Source organism: Theobroma cacao, chromosome 4 (assembly GCF_000208745.1).
Source record: "Theobroma cacao cultivar B97-61/B2 chromosome 4, Criollo_cocoa_genome_V2, whole genome shotgun sequence".
NCBI lineage: Eukaryota > Viridiplantae > Streptophyta > Magnoliopsida > Malvales > Malvaceae > Theobroma > Theobroma cacao.
In genome coordinates, this window is record NC_030853.1 from 3094093 (window position 1) to 3117431 (window position 23339).

Sequence of the window (23339 nt, forward strand, 5' to 3'; positions counted from 1 at the left end):
GGCAGACCAGCATCCACTGCAAGGAGTCTAGTTGGTTGCTCAAAGCCAGAAATAAAGAGTTCGCATGACCTGCAACTGGATCATCCTGAAACGGAACAGAATCAGAGTTTACACATTCCACAGATAACTTTTGATTCAGAAAAAGCCAACCCTGTTCCAACATGCCTTATTGGAAGAACGCTAGTGGCAGCTTGTTCCCTGGCATTCCTCCCTTAACCATCCTTAAGCTGTTTTTTTTAACAGCTTTGTTGGTGTGATAGTGTCTGTGCCATCCCTTCCAATCAACAATGACAGGAACATAAATTGTCTTGGCACTATGATGAATGAGACCTATCTGTTGTCTCAAAATAAGCTTAACAGGTTATAGGGGAAGGCAGATGCCAAAAATAATGATCTATATACACATCTCGAAACAACCATACATAAATGTCTTACAATTCGATATCTATAGATAATACTGCATAAACTATTTGCTATTTCTTTTTCACCAATTCCCTTGAGCTATGATCTATCTGTTAAAATAGATTATATAGTGTATTTTTTCATGTTGGGGGCATCAAGAATTCTACACTTGCAACAAAAATTGGTATCAATAAGACAATAACATCCAGCAGCACCTCATCATACACTAACCCTGGGAAACCAATATATTGTCCACCATTTGTCTGGAAAATAATGGCAAGAATCAGAGCCGATGCATACAATGGCAAATTCAGCACCTAGAATAATCGCTTTCTGCAATCTTCTGCTCCACAGTAGCAGGTCATCCGTTTTACCTTCCCATCAGGACCATAAACGCTATCAAGGGCATAACCATAGTCATAAGTAAGCTCCTACAAGCAAGAATATCAAAATAGAAGTATCCAGTTATTCCAAACTCCAGCCAATATATCCAAGTAATGCAAGAGGGGAAAATATATATAAATCATACCAAGAGCCTATGGTTAATATCAATGGCGCATGAGCCCAAAAATTTAACTCAAGCTCCAAGCAAATTACCATAATATTGTAATGTAATATAGATAAAATTATGTTAAAACCCAGAAAATTGGTATCGAACACCTTCCCAAGAAAATCCAAAGGTGCTCCTACAAACATCAAAGTAAGGAAAAATCACCTGCAAAGGGGGAATGTTGTCTGCTGCAAAGAGCATCACTCGAGCTAGTTTAAAATCCTGATGCGCACTCAGGACACACTGGATAAAGAGGTTAGGCTCACAGCTATGATTGATAAATCTTGCAACATTTCCAAAAGAACCAGCATCAATGCAGAACTCTGGCACACTCTCTGACCTCTGTTCATCATTTTTGTCCATGTTCTGGATCATTGGCAAAGACGCATCTTGTTGCCGCCTCTGTCAAGGAAAACAAAAACATAATAATCATACATGCAAGCGAAAACAACCGATCTATGATTTCAGAGGAGTAAAACTGAATATAGCACAAATCAGAGAAACAGTGTTTTCAATAAAAACAGGTTTCCCGTGAACTCCAATAAAGGTTGGGCCCTTTAAGTTATGATTGTGGATTTAAACTTAACACTTAATGCCTTGCTTTATTTTCCTCCTAAATGGAAAGAACTCAACCATTTCCTTCCTCCTCTGTACCTCTTAAGAAACAGAAAAGTGAGGAATTTTAGCAAACATAAAATGAAAAAAAGGGAGGATAAGCAACGGGACAAATGGAGACGCATTCAGTAAAAGTACTCCTAGAAATTATGAATTATTGTACCTCAAGTGGTATTCCCACTAAAGGACATATCGATGTGATGTGACCTTTGCGTAGATATTACAACAATATACACTTCATAAGTCAGAATGACATAATATTTCGGCAGGGGCAGCTTTAGAAGAAACCTCTTGTAGTTTACTGGCACTAATATACTGAACTAAATATTCAACTTAAAATGCAAAGATAGATGTAATAATATTCTAAAGAGAATAACTATACCTCTCTGCCACCAAGCCCTCTCATAGTTTGCAAGCAATCAATGTCAAAAATGTAATTATTCTCAGACACATTATCCAGTTCTTCTGTCCTCGTGAGTACTCCAATGTATTCACAAACTGGGGCACCAGCAGGTATAAAATCCCATGATCTAACAGCCCATCCTTTCTTTGGAGTACGGAAGACCTGCCAATTCACATCAGTCAGATTTTATTCAGAGATATTTCAACCATAATCCATCATAGGATCAAACAAAGAAATGAGTAGAGTAGTTTTTCTTGCTGGAATAAGAAACCTCCAGTCGATATTTCAATCCTCTCTGAGATGTACGATTCACGCAATTAGCATTACAGCGACATTTTGGACCACATTCAAAAACAATATGCTTGGCTTCTATTAATCTGGAATTGAACAAGGGGAAGAGCACTATTTAGCAAGAAACTTAAATAGTAAGAAAAAAAGAGTATGGTATAAACAATTAAGCCTTCCTATTTCTAAAATTTTACCTGCCACCATCGCGGTGCACATATGGAAAATCAGAACCATTAAGCCTGGCACAAGCACAAGCCTTCGGATCCCAGCAAACTCCCTTGCAATCACATCCAGCAGCATTAGAAGGGAGCTTTATATTTCGTGCAACTTTCATAGACTTGCAATATGTAAAACCTGAAAAACACAGGAACAGGCTGAGATATAGCAATTTATGTATGCACAATATATGGGAGCTAATTCTTTTGTCTACTTCTCAGAATGTATGAAATTGGAGAAAAGGGGTTAAATGATAAGTAAGAGTGAAGAAAAGAGTATCATTAGCATAGCATAAGATGAGGAAAATCAACATATCATTGAACTGAAAAGATTGGCCAGAAGCCAATAAACTCCCAAGTCATGAGAAGAAGCAGATCTCTTCTTGTGGAACTCATATTTACTCGTATAGCCAAAACTCTATCTCCAATAAATTATTGACCACATTGTGAACAAAAATCAAGTCATCATCACTTCAGATAATAAATTTGAAGTAAGCTTACCTGTCGGTGCAACGGGTGGATCATCAACCAGATTAGTTGCTGGAATGGGAACATCCTCTTGACCACCACTTAAGTCCTCACACACCAACCTAAACCAATAAACAATAGAATTGAGAAAGCATAGAAACAAAGATTCAGTAAGCAATAATTCTTATTCTGTAAAAATTAAATTCCTCAAGTACCCGCGAATTTCTGAAGGACACTTGGGAACACGCCCATAGGTAAATTGAACCTATCATAAGAGTGAACAAACATGATCTAAAACAATCAGATCTAACAGGAAATTCCAAATTCCCATAGTAAGAATTTTTGCATCATTTGGTTGAGATCTAAGCATCTTCTCATGACAACAAAGTGTTGCCATAATTTTTTCAGAAGTTCAAAATGCAACTTCAGAAAGAATCATTTATTCCACCAATTATCCCCTCTCCAGTAAAACCTCTTTCATACTCCATGTCAATGAATACATATATATACATTTTATTCTGATTTCAAAAGTCAATCATTGCCATGAATAGGTAGTCCATTCCATCTACACATATCTGGCTTTATTTATTTAAAAAAAAAAATACCACTGCAACCTAGACAATGGTTTTCATCAAACTTGGATGCGGTTAACACAGAAATTCATTTACATGGAAAGCATAACCGAATGATTAGCACCATCTTCAAAGAAATAACATTGTATCCAAAAATAAATTACCTATAGAATATAAGTAATTAGCCACCAATCATAATACAACAGATAGTAAACCTGGCTAGTTGTTAATGTTGGCTGTCCTTCAAGCCGCCTCAATCTATATTTAAAAACGGTAAACCCAGAAATACCCTTCTCTGCCCAGTACTTAACAACCTGCAAAAGAGGAGCACATAATACAATGCATTACATCCTATTGAATCATATGGATAAAGCATCTAAAATTTCCCAAATCAACAAAGACTGATATTTATTATTACCAAAATAAATATAAACTTAATACCCCATACAATAAGAGATGCTTTTCAGAATATTACAACTAAAATAATATTATCATCCAATATTTGTAAAATTAAAAAGATTTTACTAAAAAGAAATGCCACATCTGGCATGATCAAAAAACACAAGGCTAAAATGCCAAGCAGGTAAAAGACAAATCAACATGAAAACTGAAAAGTTTTTACAAGGGAAAACCAGACACTTGAAATTCAATTATTCAACCAGTGGCACATCAGACAAATACAGAATTTGACTCCAAAACCCAAGCTTAAGAATACATCTCAGATAAATTACCTTGTATAAGCCATCATATGTATAAATTTTTCCAGAGTAACTGCTAGCAGATTCATGACCACGAACTACTCTGACAGGCACGCCTTGGTCCACACAGTTCTGTAGTTAAAATCAGGCAAAAAGTAAGTCTACAACATCTAATTAGATGCCATACAAGACACTCCCCACATTCATATAACTGCAAATCAAACATGTCCCAATAAACATGGATGTGTTTTTCTACAAAGACATTAAAGCAAAATTTTACCATTTCATCATCATGATCAGAACTTTTATTTTAATAATTGTTTCTATCTTCAATCCAAGATAAACTCACAAAGCCATTTGACAAACTTAAAAAGTTTAAGATGCACAGAATCTAAAAACTTTTACCTAATCTTGAACTCAAGATATGACAGCTGCACTGTTTGAAAGCATATATGTAGATAGTGATTTAGCCAAATCAGATTGGAGGAAACTTGTACTTCACTAACGGCATTAAAAAATCACTAAAGTTAGAAAACTTGTATATTAAAGAATCACTAAAGTTTTTTTTTTTTTTTTGAGAATTAAATGTTAAGTTTCATTACTTGATAAAATGCATATACAAAAACTACCCTTGTTGGTAATAGAACAGGATTCACCAGAGTAGAACTTTTTGGCCAGAACCTTGTTCAAGAGAACCTAGACACAACAAAATCACCCAGGATGCATGGTGGGATCAGGAATCACCAGAGTTAGGTAATGGCATTAACATTTTACAGGTTAGTTATGTACTTCACTAAAGTTTTCAAAGTGTATATGTAATTTTTTTCTGCATCAATAGTTCAAAACTCAGAAGTTGAGTTTTCTCCAACCAGGGGAGAATGGAGGATGCAATTTTCCTAGTTGGGAGATCACATTATCTAGGAATTTATTTTATATTTTATGGGTTTAACTGTAACCTTTATATATTTTTAGGATATTATAGAATATTTAGGTTATTTTATGTTAACTAGTATTTTACTTCGTTTACAAACATTAGGTTTTAGGGTTATATTTGGTATTTTACATTTTATTAGGTTTCAGGTTCAGTATAAATACCTATGTTTGGTTTTGATAAGAGTTTGATGAATGATATTTTGACATTGAGATTTGAGTTTATAAAACTGGAGATTTTCAAATTGTTCTTGAGTGTTACTCTTTTGGATTATTATTCTACATCACAAAAATACACATACACACAAAAGAGGCAGCATTTTCATAATCATACCACACCATAATTCTTTGTTTAAAAATTATATCCTGATTCCTGAGTAAGATTAGAAAATTTTGAATATATTTAGCTTCCAAAGAGTAACAAATTCAATTAACAACCATCCAAGAAAGGAGACAATATAAATCAATAACACATTTAGAATTCACACCTTGAGTGCGAGATTACCACGTTCCATAACTTGATCCCGAATTTGACGTTTATTACCAGTTAGGTCATGCCCTCCTTGTCCAGTATAGACAACATCTTCAGCATTATCTAAATCATCCTCATACATGCCCGATAAAACTATAGCTACTCCAAGTGGGAATATATAGTGTTCATACTCCTGCAATTTTTCAACCACAAAAACAGAAAGAATAAATGCGATGGTTGTGGCATAAATATTATCAATACTCTATCATTTCTTTCTTTGATAAACAAAAATAATAGTAACCACTCAATCAGAAAACAACCTAACGAAGGACTCCCCAAGAGCATGCACAAAAAACTTAATTTGGAAGAAAAACAAAAGCCATCTAAAAAATCTAATTGAAATATCAGGAACAACAAACGATTCTGACAAGAGATTACAGAGCTAATAAAACATGATTTCAACTCATTTTCACACATGTTTCCTGTAAGGGATGTTTTACCAAATAAAAACTTCTAATGGTAGCCAACAGCACTCGATGGCAACAAAAAACAAAGTAACAGCAGCAACCCCCTGCACAAACTGGATTCTTTTTCATTTTTTGGGAGGTTGAAAGGCATGTGAGTACAGTTACAATGAGCAGTGTAGAAATGGTAACATAATGCAGTTATAGAGCATCTTTAAATCAAATTAACAATCAATAAAAAGCCAAAGAAATTGAGTTCAATCACTATAACCCCTTTCACAGGAAACATGAATGCATTACCCCTTTCTTGTAGGACTGTCCCATATAATCAATACCATTCAACCAATGGCTATGAAAACCAACAGCAACCATTTCAGCACGAGAATAAAACCGATGACCAACATCAATGCCTGCGATACATTAAGACATCAAAGACAATAGTTTCTTGAACTCAAAACACAATTTTGTAAAGACCATAGGGTTATATATTAGCCAACTGAGACCAGCATTAAAATAACACAACATACATAAGTTCTCACAACCAACCTGGAAGGCTGCCTATAGTTTTCTCAGGATAAAGCACCTCATTTTTCTCCATCATCTACAGATGTTTTAATGTTGAGAAAAAATTAGGGCATATAATATCAAAATAGGTATTAACACTATACCACCTCACTTTTAGCAATGGAACTATGAAAATAAGCCACAGAAATAGAACCAAGAAAAATTTAGAGCATTATCATAAATTCATAATCATTGCTCATTACAATAATAGTTCAACAAAGTTTCCCTATACAGCCAATAAATTATCTACCAATATCAAGGGCGCAAAAATAAACAAAGAATGATTAGTCTGTTACTCTTACAAGGAGCTATTAGACAAATTTTCATCTAGTCCATCTAACCAATATGATTTGAATCAACATAAAAGAGCAGAAAAGACGCAAGTCAGCTATGATGAATTCTTAAACTGTACATTCACCATATACAAAAAAAAAAAAAAAAAACCACAAAGCTAAAATTCTGAAAAGAACTGGCAGCACATTTAACATTGGCTTGCCTTTGTTATTGCCTTCAAGTCTGGTCGCTTGGCCTTGCCCTTGCCATCACCTTCAGATACATCTCTTTTCTGCATATATTTGTACACTAACATTAAAAAGAATATGCACACTTGGAAGAAAAAATCTAAGTTGCCTTTGTCTTTGCAGGTTGAAGGAGCAAGAAAGTTCGATAAATTATCACCCAAAACGATATATGTTAAAATTGACAGCTTTGAGCCACGCGAGTCATCAGTCAACAAAAAATCAAAGACAACGATAACTTACCTTGGTCTTCTTGCCCTTGGGGGCTTTCTTTCCAACCTTGACCGCTCCGCACCTCTTTTCCTCTTCCTATGAACCACTAAAAAAGATTGAATAAGCAAAAACCTACTAAACCCATCTCAAAAACAAATTTATATAACTAAACCTGAGTACTGAATTCAAACCCAAATTGAAAGCAGCAAATAAGGACCCAAAAACCCAGTGGAAATAGAGACAGACCTGAACAAAGTGAAGATAATGCTTGTTGAACAACCTTATAGTCTCTTTCACTTTAATATGTGCACTCTTCTCAACAACATTTGGAGCATTAGCATTAGTAGTATCAAGTCCCTCTGCAATCTTGGCCGCTCTTTCTACCATTTTCGCCACTTTCTCGTTGATTTTGGGTTCAGTCTCAGGAAGTTTTGGGCTCCCATTTTGAGCATCTTTTAGATTTAGCTTCTCACTCTCCACATTAGCCTTTTTTCTGCTTCTGCCTCCATCTTCCTCCGGGTCCAGGACCTCCACTCCCCGCTTTATCGAAAGCGCCTTCTCAGCTCTTTCTTTGGCGGCCAGCAATCTCGCACTCGCTCTTCGCTGTCCAGACACGTTCTCCTTCTCCGACGAACCTTTCCCTCTTCTGCCTCCGTTTTTAGCCGTTGGTACAGAACTCTCCACCGAATGCGGCGACTGAACCACCATTTTTGAAAATCTGAACAGGAGGGACACGATGACGATGATACCAAGGACCGAAAAGGTGGAATCTAGAGGAGGTAAAGTTAGGGTTAGGAGAGGGAGAGGGAGAGGAAAAGACAACAAAGGATTTAACAGTGAGTGTTACAGGCAGTCACAGCTACGAATCCCAAACTCCCCATTCATTTCAAAAGTAAAAAGGGAAAGGAGGGAAGATGAGGGGTTTCCTTTCATTTCCGAGAGAACCCATAGACCAGAGAAAGAAAGAGGACAGCGAGAGCGAGAGCGACAGAGCTTTGATTAGCCTTTAGATTTTAGTTTTTTTCATTATTATCTTTTAGCTGTTGCGCGCTTCTTCCCTTTCCTACCTTTTTCGTTTTTGACGATCTCTCTCCCTCCTTCCCTCGCCCCGCCCACCATCCCCTTCCCTAATTTCTGTCGGGAGAGAGAAAAGAAGTGGGCCAGATAATGATCCGGTGGATTTCGACATATGTGAGATTGGTTTCCTCACAGGATAATCATTCCCTTTGGATTTTCTTATGATTGCCAAAACAAGTGTACTACACCGAAAATGATGTACTGATTGTGGGTCCTCTTCTGCTCTGCATTTTATGATCATCAAGTGAAGGCCTCGTCATATGCCGTTGATCTACTATGATTTCCGTCTAGTAGTAGCACTATATATAATTTTCTTATCTTGAAATTTTAAATTTAAAAAAATGAGATGTCATTAATGCATGATATTTAATAAAGATTTAATAATACAAAAAGTCTCTAATCAATTTTAACAAATTTAAATAAATTTTATTTTTCACCATTAACCTAGTTTTATATTTTTATTTTAATCTAAATAAACTTTTATATTTTTATTTTAAATTAAATAAATTCTTATCATTAAGAATATGTGATTTATGAAATAGAATAGAGTTGAAATGAGGTAGTCATTACATGAGAATAGAATAAAAAAATAATTATTATATAATTTGATTCATAAGAATAGAATAAGAACTAATATAATAACTTATTCTAATATTTAGTTGGTAAGAATAGTTTTAAGAATAACAAACAAATAAATGATAAATGGTAAAAAATCTTTTTATTATAATGATGAATATTTTTATTTTTAAAATATTAAAAAATTATAATTAAAATTTTAAAATTTAAATATTAATTTTTTATAATTTATAATTAAAGTTTTAATTTAATTTTAAAATATAAAATAGTAATTTTTAGTTTTTTCTTTTTTTTTGTGTTTATTCATTTTAGTAATTTCATATTTTGTCTTTTCTTTATTCTCAACAGCCACCCATCGAAGATGTGGTCGGCATAATAGAGCGTCGATCTGGCATACTTTGTGGTTGGATTTGGTCGTTAAAACGCTAGATTGATGTTTCCCACGATCAGATCTAATCATGGAGTATCAGATTTAATTGTGAGATCTAGTCAGGAAACGCCAAATCCGACACTTTTCATAGTTGATTTGGTTGGAAAGTGCCAGATCAACACTCTTCATGGCCAAATTTGGCTAGGGAGTGCTAAATTTATGCTTATCAAGACCGACATCGATGTCATCACTATTGTCGCCTCTGCTAACCTCAGATGACAGAGGGAATGTAAAGAGAGAATGAGAGAAAGAAGATGGGCAGAGAAAGAAATAAAAAAATTTTATATTATGTAGGAGTAATTTTTGAAATTTTAAAGGGGTATTTTCATCTAATTTAATTTTTTTTCTATTTGCACTAGCTCGAAATAGCCATGATCGAAGGGGCCTCGATAATGGTTATTCTAAGTCCTCTTGGAATAGCTATTTTTAGGAATGACCATTCCATCCAATTAAATGCATTTTTTGGATTAATAATAGGAATAAAGGGGATGGCTATTCCATTCCTTTAACCAAACACGTTATTATGGTTAACAATGTGACATTAATTTGCATAGCATGCTGACGCATCATAATAAATGATGATGTGGTATGATAATATGGTCATATGGCATTTTTCACATTTCATGTGACATAAAATGACAAATAACAGTTAACCAATCATTAATTATAAGAGTTTATTTAACCTAAAATAAAGAATATGAGTTTGATTGAACATTATAAAAGAATAAAGATTTATTTAAATTTTTTAAAATAATTTAAAGACTTTTTGGAACATTATATCTTTAATAAATTAAAAATTGAGTTTGAATCTACTTTCTTTAAAATGTTTTTACAAAATGGCATCATACGTGTAAAATATATAAGTTAATTGTAAGTCAAATTTGTGCACATTGTTATTTATGAATGACGGGGGATAAGGTACTCAATCTCGATTAAAAATTAACACTTAATATTTAAACCCGATTATTAATATTTGCAAAAAACTTGAAGCGGCATATTAAATTATAAATAACATGGGTATCTGTTGTAAAGCTCAATCCCAAAATAAAAGATAATTTTATATATATTATTAATAAAATTTATATTAATAAATTAAAGTTAATTTATAAAAAGTTAAACCAAAGTTTGAAGTCATTTTTTGAACAATTAACGAATTTTAGTAAGTACAACATTAATTACAAGCAATTTACAAATAAAATAATAGTAAATAAAATTAATTTTTAATATTAGAATATATTAGTTATAACCAAATTTAGATAATAAATTCTCTATAATCATTAATAAATTAATAATATATATAAATAAATTACATAGAATTGCGAGAATTTTTTAGTATATTATGTTTTCTTTTTCTTTCAAATGAATTACAACATCTTGGATTCTTCAAATTTGAGAGTTTTTTTCCCTTTTTTTTAATTTCAATTGGATTTCATCATCCATTTTAGTTGTATGGGACTTGTTGGATTGCCATTGCTGGGGATTGAACCTGGGTGACAGATAAGAATACTTACCACTACACTAATACTACAACAACTTGTTGATATTTGTTCCCTATTTCCTTTTATCAAAGTGAAAGTCATGCACATTGTGGAGTGTAAGTAAAAATATGCCAAATTGTAAATACTTAAAATCTAAATATGTTATTAAGAGCCTGTTTGGCCTGATTTTTTTCTAACTTAAAAGCTATTATGAAGCTCTTATGAAAAATAATAGCTTTTAAAATTAAGCTAAAGTTATTTGGTAAATTTCCTTTTATAAGTTTTTTTTAATAAGTTATAATTTTTGTTAAAATTATCATAGAAGGTATTTCTTTTTGTTGATAAGATAATATTGTAATTATTTTTAACAAATGAGGATATTTTATCTCAAAAAATAAAAATTCTCTTATATTTTTAAAAAATGAGAAGAAAAAGCTCCTACTTGGAGCTTTTTTTTAAGCTCTTTTTTTAAAATTTTTGTTTCTAAAAAAAATTATTTTTTTGCTTTTGCTTTTAAGAGATAGATAAGCTGAAAAAAAACTAAGCCAAACATGCATTAATTGATTTTTTAATGATAAATTTTTTTTTATTTTTTTCCTTTACTTCAATATCTTCATCTATGATTTGCATATTGCATATATTACGAAATCTTACGTCAAGGTAAAAGAAGATTCTTGGATTTATAAACGTGGATGTTGCACATCTCAATGTGTTAGCTTTTTGGGTAAAAAAGTAATAATCTCATGACAAAATATTGTTAAAAGTAACTCAAACTCAATTTTGATGTCACATCAAATGCTCCAACAAGTGGAGTAAGCAAGATGACTCAACTTGTGAGGGTATCGCAAGTTCAAGTGGAAAAGAATATCATAGAATCTCATATCAAATAGGTAAAACAGGGGTCTTGAATTTATAAATGTGAATATTGTACACTTCATAAAATTAATCTTTTAGATAAAGGGTATGTGTTATAGTTTAATCTTTTTTAAAAAAATTATTGAAAAAGATCATTTTGTGATTGATTAGTCTTTACATATTATTTTTTTTATCATTGTTACAAAATAATTGGAAAAAAGATTTAATTTTAATTTAATGTTTGCTTAATTAGGTTGCGTTTTGGCTTACAACTTAAATAAATGGGCACCTTGATCACTTTTGTCAAGACTCGGCATTCTCCTCGAGCCTGTGATAACCGCCGCGATGTCTCGATTGACATTCCTTACTCGGAATGCCAGTCAAAACCTCGCAAGGCTTTCGCATCAGTTTTACTTCTCCCTTGTGAGCAACAGTTATTAAATATCATGTTTTAAAGGAATATAAACTAATTTCAAATAAAAAACAACCAAAAAGTAATTTCTACTACATAAGGGTATTTTGGTCATTTTACCCAAAAATTTCAAAACCTGGTAAAAATATAATATACAAGTAATAAGCATCCATTTCATGTCTAAAAATAAGTTTCGTTGTCTAATTCATCAATTTAAAATGAAATTATAGCTATTCAAATTAAATAAAAAAATTTCATAAAATATTCCATTTTTTATAAAATAATATTTATAGAATTTTGCGTAAATAATTTTTATAGCGTAAAAGCAAAATAAATTCATACATACAGTGGCACACGTAGCCAAGTATACAAAATATTCTACAATGACATGTGGGTCCCAAAATAACCAAAATAAACACAACTGTAAACCTGCGATTTCTAAAGGTGCGAATCCAACAGCAAACCATCGACAAAATCGGCGGTCTACAGATTTTCCTGAGTCTGAAATGTGTGAAAAGAGGGTGGTGAGTTTTTATAAACCCAGTGAGTAAGCAAAGTTCATCTACAACGTCTAAAACTGAGTAAATGGAGACAATTTAAAATATCTCATCATAATATGATTCATAACATCAAATCTCATTTCATTTCATATAAATCAATTTCATTTCGTAAAAATCAACAAGGCTTATGATTCTCGTAAAACCTTGGCTCGTGCCAAGATTTGCACTCGGTGACACCTTACGTCGGGGATCCAACTGAGTCCGTCAAGGCTGTTAAAATAACATATGAGTATAAAACTCATTCTTTTACATTTAAAAGCACAGCTGTTCCTTGGCATTGGACGAGTTTCACCCTCACGTGGTGGTTCGGCGTAAAGTGAACTCTAACGTTACCTTAGGAGATACCATCCCCGCCTCTCGTACCAAAGTAAAATATAATGGGGTTTATCGTGCCCCTCTCATAGGCTGGTCCATGAAAACCCGCCCGCTGCAGTAAGCTAATCAAATAACCCACTAATTCAATAAAAATCTCGGCAGCATGACATGGCTAATATGATATTACCAGCTTGTCAAGGCAAAGCAAAATAGTTCATATATTCCACACAAACATAATTCCAGCCATGCTTGCCATCACATTGTCATAAGCCATCAATTCAAATCATATGTCAAACACGAGTATATAACACACGTATATAGTCTCCACTTACTCAATTTCCAAAACCAGTTTTCAATTTCAAACTAAGTTATAAATCTCATTTCGTTCAATCAACACTTCAATTATAAAACATAATAGTTTGCAATTTAAATTCATTTTTCTTTAAAACATAAAAACGGGTATAAACTACTTTAGATAGTTAAGATGATCGTCTAATTACTCACCTTAATGAGAGTATGGAGTACTCCTATTTTTGATCATCGGGTATGATATCCTTACTCTTACCAAGGGGCTCACCACCTATACCTAGTACACAACAAGTAATTTAACACATTTGTGCCAAACTGTTATAAAACTATTTCAGGCTCTACATGAATGCATGAATGAGAAGTGTCCAAATAATCACTTAAAAATGGTGTTCTACATAGGTTCAATTGTGATCGGAATGAATTTGTATTCGACCTAATTCGAACTATATACCATTGATTTAACCAAAACATCCGATTCTACTCCAAATATATTCATTACACTTCCAATACTCCAATTACACCCAAAGTACCTCAATGAACTCGATTTTCTCATTGTTGTTCAAATCGTTTACTAAAGGAACTATACGTTTCTATAACCGTTTTCAATATCCGGCACCACAATTCGTCAAATACGAGTTAAATAACATGAGATATAATAAGATTCATCATCAATATGTCCTTTAGTAAATTCGGTCAAGGAGGGTTTGATGAAGAACATGTGGTTGTCATGCTTGTTTTTCACACCGAATATCACAAAACAACTAAAAACGCGTATGTAGCATGAAATCTAACAAAACCCGTGATCAAAACCTCTCCCCCTAGGTTTGGCCAGCAAACTTTTCTTCATGAAATCCTGAGTTTCAACCATAAAAAATGAAAAAGAAATCATGGGAAAGGTAAATCTTAAGCTAAAATTAAAAAATCCTACCTTTACTTGCTTGATTCCTTAAAATCCAACAATTTCTCTTGAATTTTTCCTTCCTAGGGTTTGTTCTTCTCTTTTTCTCTTTGTTCCCTTGCTTGGCCAGCCATATGAGTGAATTGGGAAAGGTTTATGTTGGTTTATAAAGAAAATTATAAAAGTATTAAAGCTTGACACTTGTCACCATTTGATTGGTCCATGGGTAAACTTAACCATTAAGCATTCTCTTTTCCACCACAAATAATCCCTTACTTATCTAAGACATAAAAATGATAATAGGTGGAATTTATGAGCTTGACAAGTGTCATGGTGGTGTCAAATTTCAAAAATTCTAACTACTTCCTTATGGGTACGTGAAATGACCGTTTTGTCCTTATACTCAGAATTGAAAATTTTCACTTCTCAAATTCAAATTATGTTCCTACTAATCAAATTTGGTCAAAAAATCTCTTTCAACATTCCAATTTTGCCTTCGGGCGGCAAAATGACCATTTTGCTCCTACGTTATAAAAATTCCCAATTGAACTCTAAATAAATTCTCGAACTCCGAATCACCATTTTAAAATATTCTAAGGTTCGATAACTCTCAAATACATCCTAAAATTTCTATTTGGACTAGTTCGAGGCTTAATCGACTTAATTGTACCACTAAATACGATACTGATGGGTTAAAAATTTTTCGGGACATTCAAGTTTGCAGACATGCTATCAAACACATGAATGACATGGCAAGTATATAATAGAGTCGGGCTTGACAACTTTCTTATATAATTCGTATGTCTAGTAATAAAGAGAGACGGTATAGTACCTGAAATGCTTGGAAGCCTTCAATTTTCTTTGTCAATAGATATAACAAGTCATGTTCTTAAAGTCAATCAAAACGTTAATGAAAACAAATTAGACAAATATTATTAATATTAATAATCAAAAATATTTTAAATGGGTAATTTAGAAATATAATGAACAAATTAAATATAATTATTTTCATCAATTAAAAAGTTTTCCAACATGTGTTCTTTTATATGTATTATAAATATATAAGTGTTGTAACGTGTGGGTCTGGGAACCTAACAGCTAGACGTGGAGAAAACTAGGAATCGCCACTAATCTTTTTTTCTGGGTGATTGGCCACCTATTAACACGATTCTAATCAACGGAATCCTAAATTAATTTTAGGTCTGTCGAAAAAACGTTAAACTGGCTTACGATTTTTTAAAACTGGGTTCAAGAGTGTGGTTACACACGGGGAAGGATTAGTACCCCCATGATGCCCGTTCCTCAAACGATACCACTTAATTATAGGTCATCCTATTGAAGCCCTAATTCTTAAATTTATTATGTTTCCATAGTTATTATTTATTTATTTTACCCTCTATTTTGTTTGCGAATTAAAGTACTCGATTTGATTTTATGATAGTGAAGTGCACATGATGCGCTCGTGAAATGCATGATATGAAACACAAATAATGTTGGACAAAAATTTTTTATTAAGGATATTTTTCGAATCCGCCTATCCTACTGGTGGGATCTGGAGACATTCTTTCACCTAGAGAATTATCCGAGAAACTTACTTTCGTAAATTTGATGAATAAATCCCATATTCGGGGTAATCGAACTCATTTTAATGAAAATAATATTTTCGTGAATGCAGTCCTATTACGAGCAAAAATCTTTTTATTAAAGATATTCTCTAAGCTCTCTAATCATACTGATGGGATCGAGGGATATCTTTTCACCTACAAAACTTTCAGAAGAAAACTTGCCTTCGCAAAATCCTTTGACAATTTCCATCATCGGGACTTCTACTTGTATACATAAACGTCTACATGCCATGATATTTACGATGCAATAGTGATATGCTTATGGAATTTAACATTTTATTTCTAAGTCTTTCTATATTTTCTTTGTTATTTCTTTAAGATTTTCCTTTTTTATGGTTTCTCTTTATAATCATGTATATTATAAATTATATGTCACGACCCGGTACTCCCCTCGAGCCTGTGACAACCGTCGCGGTGTCCCAGTAGACACTTATTGCCCGGAATGTCAACCCGAAACCCCGCAAGGCTTTACTATCAGTTTCTCTGTTCCCTTGTGAGCAACCATTGTCAAATATCGTGTTCTAAAATATTTTAAGCTGTTTCCAACTTTAAACAAATAAAATATTAATTTTTCGTCTCACAAGGGTATTTTGGTCATTTTTCTCAAAAATTTTAAAACTGGCTAAAACGTAATATACAAGTACAAAACACACAATTCATATTCAAAATGAGTTTAAAAGTCTAAAATCTTCATTTAAAACGAAATTATGGTTATTTGAATATAATAAGAAAATAAAAGAAATATTAAGTAAAATATTCTATTTTCTTATAAAACAATATTTATAGAGTTATACGTGAATAATTTTTATAACGTAAAAGCTAAATAAATTTATACATACTTAAATACAGTAAGCCAAAATATTTAATTTAATTTACAATAACAAGAGTGCCCCCGAATAAACAAAAGTAAAGAGGACTGTGAACCTACGGTTTGGAAAATGCAGATCCCACTGTAGTCCTCGATGAGATCAGCTATCTACAGTCTATACTGAACCTGAAATGGGTGGAAAGGAGGGTGGTGAGATTATAAAATCCCAATGAGTAAACAAACATCATCATAAACATCTAGAGTTGAGTACATGGAGACAATAAAGTAAATCATCATAAACTGGGTTATAGCATTAGAACACATTTTGTTCAAAACACGTAAAGAGGCTTATGAATCTCATAAAAATCTAGGCTTGTGCCATAAATCCATTCTCGGGGACACCTTGGCCGAGGCATCCTACCGAGACCGCCAAGGCTATTAAAATTCACATTTCACATAAATCATGTTTTTGTTTTGAAAACATAGCCGTTCCTTGGCGTTGGCTGAGTTCCCCCTCACGTGGTGGTTTAGCGTGAAGTGAACCCTAAACTTTACCCCAGGAGATACCCTACGCGCCTCTCCGTTCGAGGTAAGAATATAATGGGGTTTACCGTGCCCCTCTAAAAGGCTGGTCCACAGAAACCCCCTACTGCAGTGATTAATTAATATATAATCCACCATATAATAAAACTCAATAACATGATATGGCAATTTTGTAATTCGTAGTTTTTCAAGGTAACCAAACAATTCGCATTTCAATACAATTGCCAACTAGCCAATCATGCTCGATTTATCATAAGCCAGTTAATTTAAACAATCAAATTGCCACAATTAACAGTCTCCGTGTACTCTATTTTTCAAAATCACTATTAATTTCAAAACAATTTATAATTTAATTTCATTGAAACTCATTTATTCATAAAACATGAAAATTTATCTTTTTAAATTCCTTTTTCCATAGAATTCATGAAAGCATCTAAAAACCACCCTAGATAATTAAAATGACAGTAAGTTTACTCACAATGTCTAGAATGCAGACTTTCGAAGCACTCTGTCTACTGGTCCTCGGATGCAATTTCCTTGCCTTTATCGGAGGACTCACCACCTTGACACAGTACAAAATCGAGAGTTTCACCAAGTTGGTACTAAATCAAAATTAAACTAATTTAGACTACCAATGCATGATATGGAATGCAAAAATGCACTGGTAACTATCTAAACCCGGTATTGGCCTAATTCGTCTTATCACCCGATTAAATTCCTAACGGGTCCGTTTAAACTCCAATTTAATTCTTTTCAGTTTCTATACCTCAATTGCACCCAAATTAACTTAATGTCCCTCAGTGTGGTGCAAATTATCAGTCCCAACAGCAAATTACGAAAATACCCCTAGTGGGTAAAAATTCGTATTTTTGCTCCGAAAATTCCCATTATTTTTCTAGGCTCATAATTCATTATTCCTTAACCAATTCTCCTAGAATAAAATCAAACTCATCCTCACTCACTACATGGTAAATTCAGCCATTAATGGTTGGGGGAGAAAATAAATTCTTTTCTTGTTGTTTTGTTTCTAAATATGCTAAACTAACTAAAAACACTAACATAAATTAAAATCAAATAAATCCAACAACTTTCTCTCTCCTAACCCATTTTTTCAGAATTGAATTCATCATGAAAACATGTAATTTAATCATGGAAAATAAAGAGAAATGCTTGGGAATAAGAAAACTCAAGCTTAATAGAAAAAATCTCACCTTTTTCACTTAATTTCCTTGAAAATTCACACTTTTTCTTTGATTTTCTCTCTCTAGGGTTTTGTTTTTGTTTTCTCTCTCTTCTTGCTGGTTTGGCCGGCCATGGGGTGGAAGATGGGCTGATTTTGTGCCTTTTAAAAAGGAAAATAATAAATTAATAAAGGCATGACACATGGCATCATGTCATTGGCCCGTTTTTAAAATTTTAAAAATTTAAACATTTTATCTCCACCACATGTTTAGTCAAGGGTCAAAGATGAAGACAAAGGAAGACCATGTGCTGGAAAAAATATCCTGGTGGTGGAAAATTACAATTTTGCCCCTGAGGTGGCAAAATTACCATTTTACCCCTATACTCCAAATTATACCGAAATTAAAATTTTTCACTTCTAAACCTCAAATCATACTCCAATAAGTCAAATGGGGCCAAAAAATTCTTTTCTAAAATTCTCATTTTGTCCCCAAGTGGCAGATGACCATTTTACCCCTAGTTAGTGAAAATTTCGATTTGACTCCAAATTGATCCTCAAACTCCAAATTACCATTTTAAGTCATCCATGAACTGTGAAACTCTTAATCTCACCTTAAAATTCTTAATTGATCTAGTTCGATGATTAAATAAACTTTGTTGTACCTCTAGGTACAATACCGACTTCTGTAAATTTTTCGAGACTCTCCTAGCATGCAATCATGCGATCATCACGTGTAAGTCATGAATAGTATTTTATAAGGTCGGGCTTTACATTATATATTTTTTTATGTTATTTAGGTGTCTATCTATTTTACTATATAGACTTTCTTTTTACCTGAATCTTATAGTCCTTAAGCAAGATATGTCATTTCATAATTATTATTATTTATATATATATATATGTATATCTTTTAATACAACTTTCTCTTTTTTATTATCTATCCTACTCACCTTTTTTATAACCATTATAAATTTATGATATGTATAGTTTTTATAACTAAATATTTACCTTTTATACTTTAAATGTATTCATTATTATGAATTTACCATCATTAAATATTTTATTACCTTTTATTTATTGTTATGAGTATTATTATTCTTCACAATTTTATATTTATCTTTTGACACCTTAAGTGAGTATATGTCATTTGTTCTTTTACATTTATTATATTTATATTTTGAATAATTTATTATGTAATAATTTTTGTTTATTTAAAATTTGAAACATCGAAATTTTAAAATTAAGACCATCGTACTGGTGGAGCCTTAATTTAAATCTCGAGCCTAGGGAAAATTCATTCGAAATTGCGACTCTTTGCATTTTCGAATGAATATCCCATCATCGGTATTAAATTAAATAATTTTCTTATTTATATTAATAATTCCTTATCTTATCCCACTTTCATTCTCTCTCCATTTGTACCCCTCTCTATTTTATATAAAGCAATCTTTTTCAACCAATTTGATATCTACATATTTTATTCCATTACATTTTTATTTTTATTTTTATTTTTACATACCTACATTTTATAATTCCTCTTGACCATATTCTAAATCTAACTATATATTCCTTTCCTATGTATATATTATCAATCTAAATAAATATATTCCTACCACTAAATGCTTACTTTTCCATATTCAATATTCACCTAAATCTATTTATTATATTATTTTTTAATTAAATGTTTATTTATTTCCCTATATATTTTTTTATTCTTGGATCTATTTTTATAACTGAATAACTTTTTCTACCTAATTTTGCTATTATTTATTATATAATTAAATATATATTCTTATATTTTTACCTACTCTCATTTTTTTTATATATATTGTTAAACATTTTATTTTCATCCTTATCTATTTTTATATTTTTGTTTTTCACTTTATATATTTTCTCTTAACATCTGATAATTTTTATATATATTTTATCTTTTATTCTAATTAATAAAAAACTAATTATCTTCCTATCTAAACAATGGGCCAAGCACAACATCACAAAATTAAAATAAAAAAAGCAAAGTGTATAGCTTCAGTGGGCTAACAGTAGCCCAACACAGTCGGCCTACCCCAATCGATCTGCTTCTCCAAGGCTCGCTGAACTTGCTCCCAAAGCTCACCATTTTGATGCTTGTTCAACAGCTCCACTATCTCTCAAAACTACGCCGTTTGGACTACAACCCCTTTCCCCCAAAACAACGTCATTTCATTTTAACCCTAAGTATAAAAACATTTTTTTCTCTCTCTCTTCCCATTTTCCCCTTTTTTGTTTCTCTCTCTACCCGGCTTCCTCTCACTTCTCTTTAATCCCACAAACTGCGACCTTCCCTCTCCTCACTCACTCTTTCCCTCACCGACGATCAGAAGATCGAATGCAAACCCCTTTAAATCTCTTTTTCCTTGCTGACTATTAAAAGACCAAACCAAGAAAACCCTTAAACCTCCCTTATTTGAAAAACTGGAACCAGAAACCTAAACTCTACCACTTTTCCCATTTTTTGGTTTTTTCTTTTTTTTTGTTTCTGTTTCTATTTTCTCTTTTTTTTTGCTTGTATTGATTGTGGCTCTTTTTCTGGCAGCTAGAAGATCTAGGTTTCACTTTTTTCGTTTGTTTGGCTGTGGTTATGGTTTTTTCTAAGTCCTTTTTTTTCAATTTGGTGAGGGGGCAGTTATAAATCTGCCCTCGGATGCTGGGGATGCAGCCACCTAAGCACCCCCAGCATAGGAGGGCTATTGCCAAATGCGAAAAATTCGCATTTGGTGCGGTAACTGCCTCGGCAGGGTGCGAATGCACGCTGCTGAGTTGTTCCCTTCTCTCCCTTTTTGTCTTTTTTTTTCCTTTTTTATTTCTTCTATTTTATTTATTTGTTATACTTTTGATTTCCAGAATGCTCTTCATTTTAATTAGCCATATTTATTTTATTAACTTTAATCTTGTTTAGGTGATTTAATCCATTTCAAATTATCTTTGCTGTATTAGGCCTGTTTTTTGGGTCACCGATCCAGGTACCTAAGATTGGGCTGTAAAAACAAAACAATAATAATCGTAAATGAAATAAATAGAAAATAGAAATAAAATGAATAGTGAAATATGTAAAATAAAAATATAAGATAAAAATAAAAAATTAAAATTTATATAAATAAAATTGGTGTCTACAATAAGTTAAACAAAGATACTGTTTAGATGATGAGCTTCTTTTATTTGTTATTTGGCAATGTACTTAGCTCAACTTATGAGATAAAATCCGTCTTATCACATAATTTTTACCTTTAAGAGCTAGTTATATGTAAAATCTTTTGAGTGAATCTTTAATAAGGTTTTAGTTTAAATGAACAAACTTAATAATGATTTTATATCTTAATCAAAAGAGAGAAAGGGAGAAAATTGGGATTTATCATAGGTTGATGGTTTAATCTTTTGAAAATTTTCTAAACTATTTAAGAAAATTTAGATAAATTTTTATTTTTTTATTGTGTTTGATCAAGTTCATGTATTTTTATTTTAGACAAAATAAGCACTTATGACCAATGATTGACTAATTATCATTAGTGAAAATATCATTTACCATTTCATGCTCACATGGCATTAATATGGGCAAAAAATGGCCAGTGACCATGTCATCATGCCACATCAACATCCATTATGATATATTAGCATGCCATGTTAGCATCACATGACATAAAATAACAAGTGATATTTTAATTAACAACAATTAATCAAGCTTTAATCATAAAAGCTTATTTGGCTTAAAACAAAAGTATAAGGGTTTAATTGAATATAATAAAAGAATAAAGGCTTATTTAAATTAATGTAAAATAGCTAAGGAACATTTTTAGGTATTATACCCAAATTAATTTAATTTCAATAGTAACATTGTCTATAGACATCAACAGTACAATTTTCCATTTCTAAAGAGAAGTGATAATTAATAACCTTCAAACCCTTAATGCTATTACTAATTAATTACTGATTCCTAGCTGATTGTTTTTGTTTTCACTTGAAATTCATCATATTAAAATAGACTTACACTGACCTTCGTGGATAATTAAAATTAACGACGGTGAGACTTTAATGAGAGTGAAATTTGAGTAAAGTTCTTTAAATCAAATCTAAAAGATTTTTTTTATCAAAGATTACTCAACTAAATTAAATTTGAAAACATGAATTGATAGATTGAAAGTCTTCGTCACATCAATCACATGTGAAAAATTTTAAATAATTTAGATATGTTTTGATACTTCATTTAAATTAATAGGTGTTTTTATTGAAAATTTTGACAAATTTTCGTCGTTCAATAAATATATCAAACTTATGAAGAAAAAGTTCAAAAGAGACTTATTTGGGAAAAACTTTTGTGTTTAGGTGTGTTAAGGAAAAATTCTAGTTTTTTAATATAGTTAAATGATAGTTATAACACAGACTTATAAAATGAGTATTGTAATTATTAAGATTTCATCTAGGTGATATTTTTATTATTTTTTTATTTTTATAAAAATCATATGAAGTTTTAGATTTCAATACACGTCGAGATGAATGGATAATACACTATTATTTTTAAAAAATTTTCAATCTTAGTTAATATCAAGGCGACTTCAAAATAATTTGAAAAGGGAAGTAACAAAAAAGTTTGCAATTAGAGATTACTAGATTGTGCCCCGTCTAATGCGCTTGGGGGCCAAAAAGAATTAATGATGGTTGGATAAAAAAATGATATGGAGATAAAAAAGAGATATGGAAATAGTTTTATTATTTTGATTGGAAATTTTTTTAATTATTTTAATTAGAGAATAGAGGAGTATATGATAATTGTTCAAATCCAATAAAAGAAGAGTTATTAAGATAAGCAGGTGAAGTAAAGGTAGAAATATTATATGTTGTTTTGGTGTTTTTGTTGATTGTTA

At 31.9% G+C, this 23339-nt stretch overlaps 1 protein-coding gene and 1 long non-coding RNA gene across 4 annotated transcripts; both read right to left on the reverse strand.

The window, feature by feature from the left end:
• On the reverse strand, positions 323-8483 carry LOC18601132 (histone-lysine N-methyltransferase, H3 lysine-9 specific SUVH4). 2 transcript variants are annotated; one of them, XM_018119594.1, is made up of 15 exons: positions 7619-8483; positions 7403-7468; positions 7138-7206; positions 6624-6678; positions 6378-6487; positions 5630-5806; positions 4245-4343; positions 3729-3827; positions 3157-3206; positions 2975-3063; positions 2453-2612; positions 2242-2347; positions 1950-2132; positions 1118-1354; positions 323-833 (listed from the first exon to the last, which is right to left on the reverse strand). In XM_018119594.1, the coding sequence occupies exons 1-15, from the start codon at positions 8078-8080 to the stop codon at positions 720-722; spliced, it is 2076 nt and encodes a 691-aa protein (XP_017975083.1). In that variant the 5' UTR covers positions 8081-8483; the 3' UTR covers positions 323-719. The 2 variants fall into 2 exon arrangements, with proteins under 2 accessions (XP_017975083.1, XP_017975084.1); XM_018119595.1 differs by lacking the exons at positions 6378-6487; positions 6624-6678 and having other exon boundaries at positions 447-833.
• Positions 12541-14353, reverse strand: LOC108661767. 2 transcript variants are annotated; one of them, XR_001927559.1, is made up of 3 exons: positions 14313-14353; positions 13580-13661; positions 12541-12701 (listed from the first exon to the last, which is right to left on the reverse strand). It is a non-coding gene; the product is annotated as an uncharacterized LOC108661767 (long non-coding RNA). The 2 variants fall into 2 exon arrangements; XR_001927558.1 differs by lacking the exon at positions 12541-12701 and adding an exon at positions 12868-13197.

Coding starts and splice junctions, on each gene's coding strand:
- LOC18601132 (XM_018119594.1), bottom strand. CDS start 8,080: ATGGTGGTTCAGTCGCCGCATTCGGTGGAGAGTTCTGTACCAACGGCT. Junction 6,488..6,623: donor AACTATAGGCAGCCTTCCAG/GTTGGTTGTGAG, acceptor AATGTATCGCAG/GCATTGATGTTGGTCATCGG. Junction 3,064..3,156: donor TGTCCTTCAGAAATTCGCGG/GTACTTGAGGAA, acceptor TTATTGGTTTAG/GTTGGTGTGTGAGGACTTAA.